The 12,061-nt window shown below is 40.7% G+C and overlaps 1 protein-coding gene across 1 annotated transcript in view; it reads left to right on the top strand.

Moving 5' to 3' along the window:
• Positions 1 to 8,420, top strand: part of usp36 (ubiquitin specific peptidase 36) — a 17,085-nt gene extending 8,665 nt beyond the window's left edge. The window contains exons 7-20 of the mRNA XM_035655554.1: positions 352 to 422; positions 516 to 598; positions 745 to 856; positions 957 to 1,097; positions 1,767 to 1,867; positions 1,970 to 2,108; positions 2,226 to 2,588; positions 3,128 to 3,352; positions 3,790 to 3,914; positions 4,010 to 4,702; positions 5,078 to 5,301; positions 5,578 to 5,766; positions 5,876 to 5,991; positions 6,097 to 8,420. Coding sequence (XP_035511447.1) covers positions 352 to 422; positions 516 to 598; positions 745 to 856; positions 957 to 1,097; positions 1,767 to 1,867; positions 1,970 to 2,108; positions 2,226 to 2,588; positions 3,128 to 3,352; positions 3,790 to 3,914; positions 4,010 to 4,702; positions 5,078 to 5,301; positions 5,578 to 5,766; positions 5,876 to 5,991; positions 6,097 to 6,228 — 2,714 coding nt within the window. The 3' untranslated portion in view covers positions 6,229 to 8,420. The remainder of the gene's footprint in view (positions 1 to 351; positions 423 to 515; positions 599 to 744; positions 857 to 956; positions 1,098 to 1,766; positions 1,868 to 1,969; positions 2,109 to 2,225; positions 2,589 to 3,127; positions 3,353 to 3,789; positions 3,915 to 4,009; positions 4,703 to 5,077; positions 5,302 to 5,577; positions 5,767 to 5,875; positions 5,992 to 6,096) is intronic.
• The last annotated feature ends 3,641 nt before the right edge of the window (positions 8,421 to 12,061 follow it).

Below are 12,061 nucleotides of genomic sequence, written 5' to 3' on the forward strand. Positions count from 1 at the left end.
TTATTTATTTATTTTTTCATTTTAAATCATTTATCCAAATAAGATTTATTTTCTAGAATTAACCAAATTCCCTCATAGTTAAATGATACATTTAATTACGAAATTCAGCAATTTCAGATTAGGCAGCAGCTTGTAAAATTGTAGGATTTTTTCATTCGGTTGTTTTGGTCCAGTAGTGAGTGTCAGATCTGAGTGTTGAATGTAAAGGTTTTTCCCCTTAATGTTTGAGAGGCGTAGCTGTGGTTTGTCTTCTGTTTACAGGAAGTGGAGCTGAGGCTTGTGTGAAATATTACTGTAATCACCTGTTACATGAACAGATTGTCACATTTCTTTTTTATCTTGTCTTTTCAGTGAAATGCTCTATTTGTAAAAGTGTGTCAGACACGTATGATCCTTACCTGGACATCGCTGTGGAGATTCGGGTACGTTAATATAACATTTATTTCTGTGGAAATATTAAGTATGTAGTATGTAGTTTTTTTTTGTTACAAAGTATTTCTGTTTTTGTCTGTCAGCAAGCAGCAAACATCGTGCGAGCCCTGGAGCTGTTTGTTAAACCAGATGTACTAAGTGGAGAGAATGCCTACATGTGTGCCAAGTAAGTGCCATTCATCTTGTCTGAAAACATATTTTAAGTGAATCTGCAGGGATTGAGAATATATATGTATTTTATTTCAGTTACTTTTATTCACATTAGCGATCCGTTTTGGACGAAGTGTCATGACTTTCTTTTTTCCCTGCCAGGTGCAAAAAGAAAGTTCCAGCGACCAAGCGATTCACAGTCCATCGAACATCTAATGTACTGACCCTTTCACTGAAGAGGTTCGCCAACTTCAGTGGAGGAAAAATAACAAAGGTTAATAAAGAATCCTCACACTGTTCGCTGCTTTTGAAAGAGCTGTCTCATTTCTGAGTGATCTCATATTTCTCTCCCGTCTTTTTCTTTTCTTTTTCAGGATGTCGGTTACCCAGAATTTCTGAACATCCGACCCTACATGTCTCAGAGCTCAGGCGATCCTGTTATGTATGGCCTCTATGCTGTTCTGGTGCATTCTGGCTACAGTTGTCACGCTGGCCACTACTACTGCTATGTCAAGGTAAGATGAACAGATACACCTTTCTATTTATTTTTCTCTAATCTAAGTATAAACACCTTGAGAAGAGATACCGTATTTCCAAGCACAGAAACTTTAATAAAATAAAATAAAAACAAAGGGAAGAATAAAAGCTCCTTTTATAACTCAAAGTAAAACAACAAAAGTTACTTAAAATGTCCTTCCACCACATCTGACAGATTAATATTACAGCAATGGCACAACAAATATAGAATAATGAATAGAAATGGTGACAAGCTATAAAATGTAATTGCTTATGTCCGAAACATGAGTAGTTTTGTATCTTTTACTGTTTGTAACTGCTATTTAAAAAGCTACACTGCCTATCAGAGAAATAACATTTACTTGTAACATTAGTATTTATTTCTTATATTGTATGACATCAGTTGCATAACTTTGGCTCTAAAGATAATTGAAGGAGAGTGTACAAATACAATCTTCTGTTATATGTAATTGTATCATTCATTTCATTACAATATCAGGATATAACAAAACATGGTATATTTCTTGAAAAAAATCAACTGTTTATAGATATAATAATCTGTTTTGGGTTAATCCAGTTAATGAAATACAATGAGAGATTACATTTTTAATATTCAGCTGTATTTGTGTCTCTTTTTTTTTTAACATCTCTTTCTTGTTTCTTCTTAGGCAAGCAACGGACAATGGTACCAAATGAATGATTCAATGGTGCACTCTAGTAACATCAAAGTGGTCTTGAACCAGCAGGCTTATGTGCTTTTCTACCTGAGGTAAGACACTGTGGGGGTGCTCTATGAAACCACAAATAGTGCTTTCTGTTCCTCCCTGGATATGGGATTAAATAAGCCGGTGTCCTTATTTGTATGTTAAAGGATCCCTGAAACCAAGAAGAATGCAGATGGCCAGACCACCAAGCAGGGGATGTTGCATCCTGGGAAGAACAGTGTGTCGTCTGAACAGATAAAGAGGGCCAACCTGAACGGACCTCTCTCCTCCCCGCAGGTCACAAAGGTATGAGACAAGATCACAGCCAGCCCTTCTGGTGGACACGTGGGCTGAAAGAGCGAGCCAAGTTTTTTTTTTTTTTTAATTTAAAACACATTCTAAATATTCTACTCCTCTTTCCAGAAACTTGAGCCTGCACAACTGCGCAAGATCCAGTCCATGGACGGTGGTTTGGGTCTGCCCATTTCCAGAAACGGTGTGAGCTCTCAGCCACAGCCCAGACTTACCAACTGGATGTCATCCTCCAATGGCCCACCGAAGCTGCCAGGTGGGCCCACGGTTATCGAGGAACCTTTCAAGAAGCTGAAGAAGCCCTCCCCGCAGAGCCAAGCGCAGTCCCGCAGCAGCACTCCGACACCTTCCAACAACGGGGTCAGCAGGACGGAGGGGGATAAAAAGCAAGGTGGCGAGGGCAGAGGCATGGCAGCGTCTACCTCAATTAAGTCTTTGTCTGACTCTTCCTCTGCCGACACCACTGACTCGAAGGTAATATTTGCTCTGAAAATGCACAGACAAGCACAAATCTTACTTCAAAGGCAGGATCATGGCTGTTTTCATCATCTGAAAATGTCATTTAAAATTAAAATTTCAGTGATTATTATTCCATATTAGCATTAGTCAGCTGTAATCGCAATTTGAAAATGTTCCAAATCACAATGATACTTAGTCTGCAGTAACCATAAAACAAAGTAAAGAGGGATATTCTCTCACAAGCTGGGAAATGTTTCATTTTTCTCTGGAGAAACGTTTTATCTATTAACTGATGAATGGATGAATTGTTTGAATTCTAATGCAAATGTAAATATTGTGGAAAAGCATCCTGTAGCCACCTTGAATATAAAACACTGACTACTAAGTACACAATAAATACTGTATATATGGAAAAGTATGAATAAATAGTGTGTGGTGGTCAGAACTTTAAGTATGCAGACTTTATAACATATGTTTATTGTTGATTTTAATGAGTGTGGATGCAGAGAAGTGTAACCACAGCCTATGATTTGCCTTTTGTTTTTTTGGCCCAGGACTCCGTGGGTACCAAAAGTGCGCCAGCAGGAGAGACTCCCTCCACCCCACGGAAAGGCTCCAATGGCCTGGCGTCTCCAGCCAAGAGCGTGGAGCGTTCTCAGAGCACGGAGGAGCAGAAGACGGCGAAAATAAAACCCCCGGCCCTGAACAACATCACATCTGAAGCCACCGGCACCATGTCGCCTCCACCTGCAAAGAAACTGGCCCTGTCAGCCAAGAAGGTGAACTTCATTCCCATCCACAGCAGCAGCACCACCTCCTGTCTTAGTGAAAGTTCATGATACCTTGGTTTCCTGTTGCCTCACTCCACACTGCTATCCCAAATATGACCATTGATTTCAATAACTATTTTTGTTAAGGCAAGTAAACTCTCCTTTTCTAGTTTATTGTCTGCTACATGTAATGTGTTATTTCTCCAGTGTGCCTGTCTAATCAACCACATGGTAGCACTTGTTTAGAGTTTGTCTTCTTTTCCTTTAGTTTGTCCTTTTTTTCTAACCATTTCTAATTCTTCTCTGCCATACCCTTTCCTCTTTGTTTTCCTCCCTCCATCTTTTCCTGCCATCCCTTTTTTAAAATCTTCCTCTTCCTTATTTTTGTCACATTCATGGCTATTTTCTTTAGACCACCAAGTTTTTATTTATGTCGATAACTGCAGGCTCGCAGCCGGAGTCCGAGCAGCATTGATGCTCTGCCCCCTTTGCCACGCCAGCTGTCCAGAGACCCCACGCATCAAAATCAACTTAACCCCCTCACCTTTGCCTCACCTACTCACACTCACAGGTATGAACTCTGAACCACACATCACACAGGAAATGCGCTAGAAATATAAAATGGCAGAGTAAATCCAGATGTTCTCTGTCTCGTTCTCTTCCCAGAGCTGGTCCATTCCATTCACCTAAAGTCCAGTCATCACAGCCTTTTGCCCACTCAAGTGGATCCTTCAAACAGCAGAGCCCTGAGAAACAGTCCCATCTGTCCACACTGCAAAAACCAAACGCCAGCCTTTCTCTCAAAACCAACGGGCTTCACAGTGCAAGTCTGAAAAGCCCCAAGTCTTCCAACAACCTCAGCTCCTTGGCCCAAGAACCAGACCTCGACAGCCACCTGGCTCAAAAGGTCAACCAAAAGAAGAAGAAGAAGAAAAAGAAGCGGCGGCATTCTGAGGTGGAGGGCGACGCAGAGCCAGTCGCAGCGACGCCGGAAGAGCCTGTGGAATCGGCTAGTGAGAAGAGGCAGCAGAAGAAGAAGAAGAAAAAGCGAAAGAGGGAGAAGGAGGATGGCGAGAACGTGAAGGAGAGGGAGTGCGTCCCGTCTCATCTGGACACATCGAACCAGGAGGAGGATTGGTGTCAGGGTGGCATATGGAGTCTCACATCCTGTCCAGACACAGAACAGTCAAAACAGAAGCCTCTGTTAGCTACTACAACCCCAACGCTGTGTGAGTCCAGTCAGAAAGAAACGAGAAGGGACTCTGTAAAGCTGAAGAAGATGAAAAAGAAGAAGAAGAAGAAGATGCAACTGGCGGAGGCTCTGCAGGAGACCACTTCAGCGTGCTCTGCATCAGAAACGTGGGTTACAGTTAATGATTCAGTTTTTTTTTGTTGTTTCTCAGTAGTTGGCTGTATCATTGAACTGTGCTTATGTCTAACTGTCAGGCACTTCTAGAAACTCCCACAATGCAGCTGGTGTGCTACATACCAACTTTCTATCTTATTGCTGTACTTTTCCTATTTCTATTTATTGCTGTTGTGTACAAAGCACTTGACATCATGCATCTTTTTCTAAAAATATTGAATTTGCTCAACTTTGTAAAGATTTGAGGTCATATCTGGAAAAAGCAGGGGCTGTTTGCTTGGCTTTATCTGCCAAATACAAATATTTTGCCTCTTGTTTGCACTTAGCACAACATTAAAACCTAGCTGCACTTACGTTTCACCCAACAGCACTTCTGAGACAAAGGCCGCAGTCGTTAACGATACAGGAGATTTGATACCCTTGAAAAAGAAATTAAAGAGGAAGAAGAAGAGGCTAAAAGAAGAGGTGAGACTGTGGGAGGAAAGCAGGCGATGCTCAGACGGACCTGAAGCGAACGACGAGCCTGAACCAGTGGAGCCCCCTTCAAAAAAGAACGCCACAGAGAACGGCAAAATAAGTAAACAAGGCGGAGGTATGTGAGCATGGACTCGCACATGCATTCATACTATGACAACTGCAGTGAGAAATGTGCAATCCTGTTTTCATGCCAACACAAAACATACAATACAGCTCTGTTCTGATTTACAGTAATTTGTTGAAAATCACTGCACCACTACAGCCGCTCAGCCTTTCATTTGAGTGACCAGTCATTTCACAGTTGTACTCAGAGAGCGTGACTCATTACATTTTGAGAATGCCAAATTTAATCACTGCTTTTTGCTGATTTATTTTTTGTTCCCAAATCCAGCCACTGTGGTGGTGTGGGACAGTCAAGTGAAGGACGGCTACAAACGCAGCCAGGCGCCAGCGGCTGATGGAGACGCATCAGGAGACACCCCAACCTGTGCTGCTCCCGTCGCCTGGGATGGGAAAAAGACAAGTGGGGTGGTAGAAGAGCTGCTCAAAAACGCCACTGACAAGGCCTACGGAGCGAATGGTGAGACGCTTTGGAGCTCTGTGAATCTGAATCTTTTGTATGGCGATACTTTTGATTTGTTCATTTGTAGCAAAACATGTTTTTACATGCTTTTGTTTGTCTTATCCAGTCCTCAGTTGGGATGGAGAGGTCTCTGCTATTAGTAGAGACGCTATTGAAGATGTCCGCCATGCCAAGTGTGACACTGTTATTGATGAGTGGGATGAAGACTTTGACAGTGGAAAGGTGAGGGAAAACACAAAGTATAATCATCAAATTTAAAATCAGTTTTTCCTGTTAAAGTCGATGCCCATTTCAACTTGTACACCTGTTTTTTGTATGATTGAACAGGTGAAGAAAGTGAAAAACTATAAAAGAGAGAAGTGGAGAAGTGGCAGCAACATCTTTCAGAAGATCCAGGACAGGCGGAACAAGTGGTCTGTAACACCCGGTGGGAAGAGAGTTTTTGGAGTCCGTCGCTGAGAGTCCAGACTGCTGTTGAGGTCATGCTGACTGGAAATCGAGACAATACTGTATACCAAACTTCTGTACCTTTTCTCACTATTTTCTTTTTTTTTTTTTTTTTTTAATCTGTCTTTTTAAGTTTAAGACCCAAATCCCTGAATTAGACATGAGCCAAAAGCAACACGGACTACATTGACAGTCTGACTGACAGCCCCTTAAATCTAAATTTTAAACAAACATGAAATGTTGTCGTCAGGCTTCAGTAACATTGGCCAGTGGGTTTTTACTCAGTCATATCCCTTTTAATCCAAATACCACAGTAAGTGGCTCAAACTTCTCTATGCATGCAGTATTTACCGGAAACCCTATGTTGGCATCCTTGGAGCCTCGTTTGTCCCCTCAAAAATCAGGCTACTATGAAATTAAAAACAGTTTGCCATATTTGAGAAGGGTATGTTAAAATGAGAAAGTATACCTGCAACACTTGGAAAACTATACACAATCTCAGAGCATACTTTTGCAGACATAAGGGCTCAGTAAGTTGGACATTAAAAAAAGTGACCTTTCTCTTTTACCCTTTTCTTGAAACTATTCTATACCAAATTATAAAGATCCAAAATTGTTTATTCATAAAACATGTATTATTTTAGATTTCTGTATAATTTTCTTATTTTATAACTTTATCCGCTGTCATTTTATTTTGCTGCAGTGTCTGTGCCATGTGGCTTGTTTTTAAGGACCAAATTTTGCCTGCATATTGTTGGTAAAATGAGGGTTTAAAATTGCCACTTTTTTTTTTTTTTTTAATATGCATGTCAGAAGTGGTTTAAAAATTTACAAAAATGAATTTTGTTTTTAGTTCTGCTCTCTTGGTTATGTACCCTTTTCTGTTCCTTTAAATTCTGATTATTTCAGATTTAATGTATGATAAAATAATGCATTTTACACCACAAAAGGATGCTCTGCTGATTCGTATGAACAGTTTAACTCTAGAAGTCTTGACATTGACAAACACATCGGACGCTGTAAGTTTCATCATATCTGTACGCTTACCTGGACGTTATCGTTTCCCCAACAGCTCATAGTGCAATATGCGTTTGCAGAGTAGAAGTTGGGGTTGTTGGAGGACCTCAGACGGGAGCAGTTGTTTTCTACTGTGCAGCTATTTAACGTTGTAGCTCATCTCATCAGTCCAGCAATCAGAAGCTCTCAGTCTGGAGATTTGACTTTTTTCCATTCTCTTTAACAAACCTCGTCACAAACTGTTCTTTACCAATGTACTGAAATAAAAGGGTTACATTTTATACTTCAGGCACTGTGTTAGAATGGGACTGCCACATGCTAATAATTTCTTTTCCCCTTGTATCTTATATCTCTATGCAATTTTCTGACTGTCATGCTGGTCACCTAGAAACTGGGCTAAGACTCAGGAACCCAGGCATCCTGTTACCCCATCCTCGTCTCTGATAAGACGCCCCTTGTTTCACAGAGTAGTCCCTCTCCCTGGACCACCATTTTGCATCCTGTACATCCTGTAAAAACTGTTTTATACAAAGTATTTCAGGTGTGGAAACCATGGGATCATCATGCACCAACCCGGGCACAGATGCGTAGAGAAACTAACGTTATAACAAAAATGCTTTGCCAATGTAGAAGACTGTACAGTCCATCTTGTGCTACCTGTTTCCCTCCAACGCTGTAAAGATTTGCCCATGCATTTCTTTTCATTCTAGAGATGTTGCCTTGAATTGGCTATAAAAAAAAGTATAGGATTTAATGTTATAAATATATAATTTAAAGAAGAAAAGACACAGATCTTTAATGTGCTACTAATACTTGGATCAGTTGGTGGATGTTAACTTGAGAATTACTCTGCAAATGTGTTAGTTCATTTGTGTATAAGAGAGTTACCTGTTTTCATGCAAGACCTTCCCTATGTCACTGTAGTGTGTACAGTACAAGAGAGGCTACGGCAGCCTAATTTCTATAGGATGTTTGTCGGCTGTGAATTCGACGTAGGGTGTGACTCTCAAACTGACACAGAGGGACATTTACCAGTGTGAATGGACGGTCCACATGTTTGCATTGATGGTTCTATATTTCGCACCACCTTTTCTGACCAGGGAAGAGACCTTTCATAATGAAAGCGTCTCTTACCACACTATAGTTAACTATAAAGGTGCAATAAAGTTGTGACTTTTGTGAGCCGATTGTGTATTTTTCTGCTTTGAATGTTTTTTTTTTTTTTTAAATGAATAAATGTAATTAGATATGTAGTTATGATAGCAGTTGAAGCGATGTAGAAAGGAGGTCATTTAAAATTTTATAGCAATTCAGCAACAAAATCCAACGAGGATGATCAACTAAAGCACATTCGCTATTACTGTGAATTGAGGGGAAGCAATCAAAGAACCCATTGGCTAGCGTCTGTTTCTAGAGATTAGAAGCGAGTAAATGTATTGTTATACATTTACATTTATTCTTCCATGGCTGTCTGGGTTGAAACGTTAAGGCTTTCTACATTTCTGACCACGCCCCTTTGTGTGACGTCATATGCATTTTTCCCATTTGGAGGCTGAGGCCAAACACCTCATGTGACGTAACTGATTAGCCAGAGGTGTGAGGGATGATTGATACTGAAACTTTAAAGCTGTTATAATTGATAAATATAATGTATCAAATACCAATGTGAAAGGGGTTGCTCAGTAATGAGTTTGCAGCTGGCTTTGCGGAGCTTTAAAGCAATGTAACTTTTCGGGTTCACTCTCTCATGGTGTCATTTTCAGCTAAAAAGCTCTAAATAGAAACTGAATGCTAAACCCTGCTCCACACCAAACGGCGGACACAGTTAGCTAGCAACTGACTAGTTGGTCAACATTTCTTAAGGCGTTTGTGTAGATTAAAAACAGCTAGGAGACGGTGAATGCTTAACCAAAATTTGCTAGTGGTCAAAAACAAAACAGTTATTCCAGGTTTAAATACCAAAGTGTCCGCCCTTTTTGAATTTTTTTTTTTCCCAATGTGGAGTTTGAGGGTAAATATGAATGGTCTAGGGTTATATCCGTATCAAAACAAGGATTTAGTTTGTAAAATAAGTTTCCCCCCACCATTAACATCAAAGTATGTGTTAAAATGATAACACGTATGCATGCTTACAGGCATTCAGAGCCAGGTCTGTACTCTACACGGTAAATGAATCATACCAGCGTTCAGCAAAGTTGTTACCTAAATAAGTTACAGCGTGACATCACATCTGGGATGGGCGGGGCCAGCATGTGCACCGGCTGCTCGCTCTCTGAGCCGCGAGCCAACATCGGCACACACTCATGCTCTTTTTTCTTTCTTTTTTATTTAAAGCTACAAACAACAACAAGCTGAAGAGTACTGCCTTAAGAGTGAGCTGGCATATTTTTAGAGAGCCTGCCGTCAAAGCTAATAAAAAACCTGGGAGGTGAGCGAAAGGCAGCGCCAAACAGGAGACCGGAAAGAAGAGGAACAAGGTATCCGGATTGCTGCGGGCGTTTGGCGTGAGACATCCCCGGGTAGTGACGCCTGCAGCAGCATCAGGACCACCAGGATGGAGGGGGACAATTACGGTTTGTCTTCATCCCCACTTTTACATTCACTGTTTGTGGCATTTTTCGTGGACAGATTTGAGGCGAGTGTCTGTTTTGTTTTGTTTTTTTTAGCATTGGTGTGTGTTACAGTGTTCGTGCTCTGCTGTGCCAAGAATACAGAAATGACAGATGATTTACTGAGCATAGATTTTTTTTATACTGCTGCCAGTCTGACTGATTGGTGGGAGACAGCATGACTGTACTGTACTGTACTGTACACATTATGTGAAGTCATAAATGGACTTATCACCATGTTTATTTTATTATAATGCACACACAGAAAAAAGGAAGTAGCCAGTTGGCTTTTTTAGAAGCCAGCTTAAAAACAGGTGGCCTCTGTAGTATTTACAGCCAAAAGGGATATATATATATATATAAAGGGATCTGTATGATGAATTATTAAGCATCACACTGCAGCTATGACAGCATGCTGGACACTGTTGAAACCCCATATTTACACAGTGGAATGAATGCAGTGAAAAATAGAAAAAGTTGCTGCTCTCGTGGGAATTAACAAGATACCAACGGATTTATTTATACCATCTAGTCGGAGGTGCATGGGCTCTTTAGATGACACAGTTTCTCATAAATGCCGTCTCATAAAAAAACCATCTTTACAGGAACTTCAGTGATGATGTGAGGCCGTGATGAGCTAGCTGATGGCTCACTTTGGGCTAAGATAGAGGCTTCGTCTCAATTATTTAGCAGTTTTAGTTTTTTTTTTTTTCTGGGAGCTTAATGCATCTCAAAATAGAAACTGCCAGCAATGGCCTCATTGCTTTCAACTGATGCTCTGTTAAAAAGAGGGGAGGGCTGGTACCCCTCATCACTTTGAATGAGTCACATATAAGGGATTTTGAAAAAAGTTATAATCGAATCTCCGTAGGAAAACAGCGTTGAGAGTGTTATTTTGCGCTCTGACTCTGTACTTGAGTCATTCTTACTAATGATTCCCTTACCTTTATCTAAAAAATGTGCCTCTTGTTTGTATTTTACACATTAGACATATGCAGGGTCCAGTAGGGACTTCAGGATGGCTCATACACCGTGTTTGCTCCCAAGAAGCATTATCAAATATTTGCAATGTTCCCTTCCCTTGTCGGTGCTTTTCCCTGTTTGCAATTCAGCCGAAGAATCAGTCAACGATTATGTAATTATGTGCTAAAGTGTGAGGCATAAGAGAAGGGATGTGCTGAAGCTCCCAGCACATTCAAATAACACTCTCGCAGTCCCTGACACCTCCTTAGTCAAATCAGCGGCTTGTGGATCTGAATGAGTAAGTATAAGTCGTATCATCTCTTCTGTCCCTGAGCACCGTGACTGTTCAGCATAATTGAAGTCTGAGAAGGGGAGAGGATAGAAGTAATCCATCCGCTGTCAAGACTTGACTCTCACTTTGGGTTTTTTTTTTTTACCTCTATTTTATTAATAATGTAGACTAGACTTATGCAACAAGAACTGTTACATTGGTGGCGTCTTGGAGTGCATCTGAGGATGATTTGTATATTTTAGAGCCTTGTGACATATGTCGCAGCGCTTTTAAATTTTGTTGTGTTTTATTTATATTGTTATTATATTGTGTTTTTAAACCAGCTATCTTAGCAGTCATTGGGTGCTGCTCTGTTCAAAAGCTGCAGGTTGTCAAAATGTCTTTGTCTTATCTTTTTTTTTTTCCTTTTCCTGTGCTGGTGCCATCTACCTGTCAGTGCAGCTCTGTTCCCCTTTGCATAATGAAAGACAAAGGAAACAGTGTGCAGGTTCATAGGTGTGGTGCACTAACGGTAGGTACGTGTGGTTGCTGTGGTTATGGGTGTCATCTATCCTCTTAGTTTGCCTCCCCCTTAGCAGAGTGATTGACGTAAATAATAGTCGCTACTGATCTATAAGAAGTTGTTTCTCTTCTGTATGCTGTCACTCTGCCCATGTGATAAGACAGGTTTACTCCAGCACGAAGCTGCTCTCACGTTCAAAGCACATTTGGAGAAAAAACTATCAAAGCAGCAGCAGCAGCAGCAGCGAAATCTCAGTGGACTTAAGCAGGCTTATTTCTTCTAAAATCAAAAGACAAAGAGGAGGAAGCTGAAATCCAGCGCCTCAAAGTCAAAGCAACTGTTCTTCTTACTTAACCATGTAAGAGTCAAGTAATAAGATAAGATAAGAAAGATACAAACATTATTCCTTTGTTTTCCATCATTAAACACCCGTCATTGTGCACCCGTCATGAAGAGATGTAG

The sequence above is a fragment of the Morone saxatilis genome, unplaced genomic scaffold (assembly GCF_004916995.1).
Source record: "Morone saxatilis isolate NCDOM2014 unplaced genomic scaffold, NCSU_SB_2.0 Contig14, whole genome shotgun sequence".
NCBI classification, from domain to species: Eukaryota; Metazoa; Chordata; class Actinopteri; family Moronidae; genus Morone; species Morone saxatilis.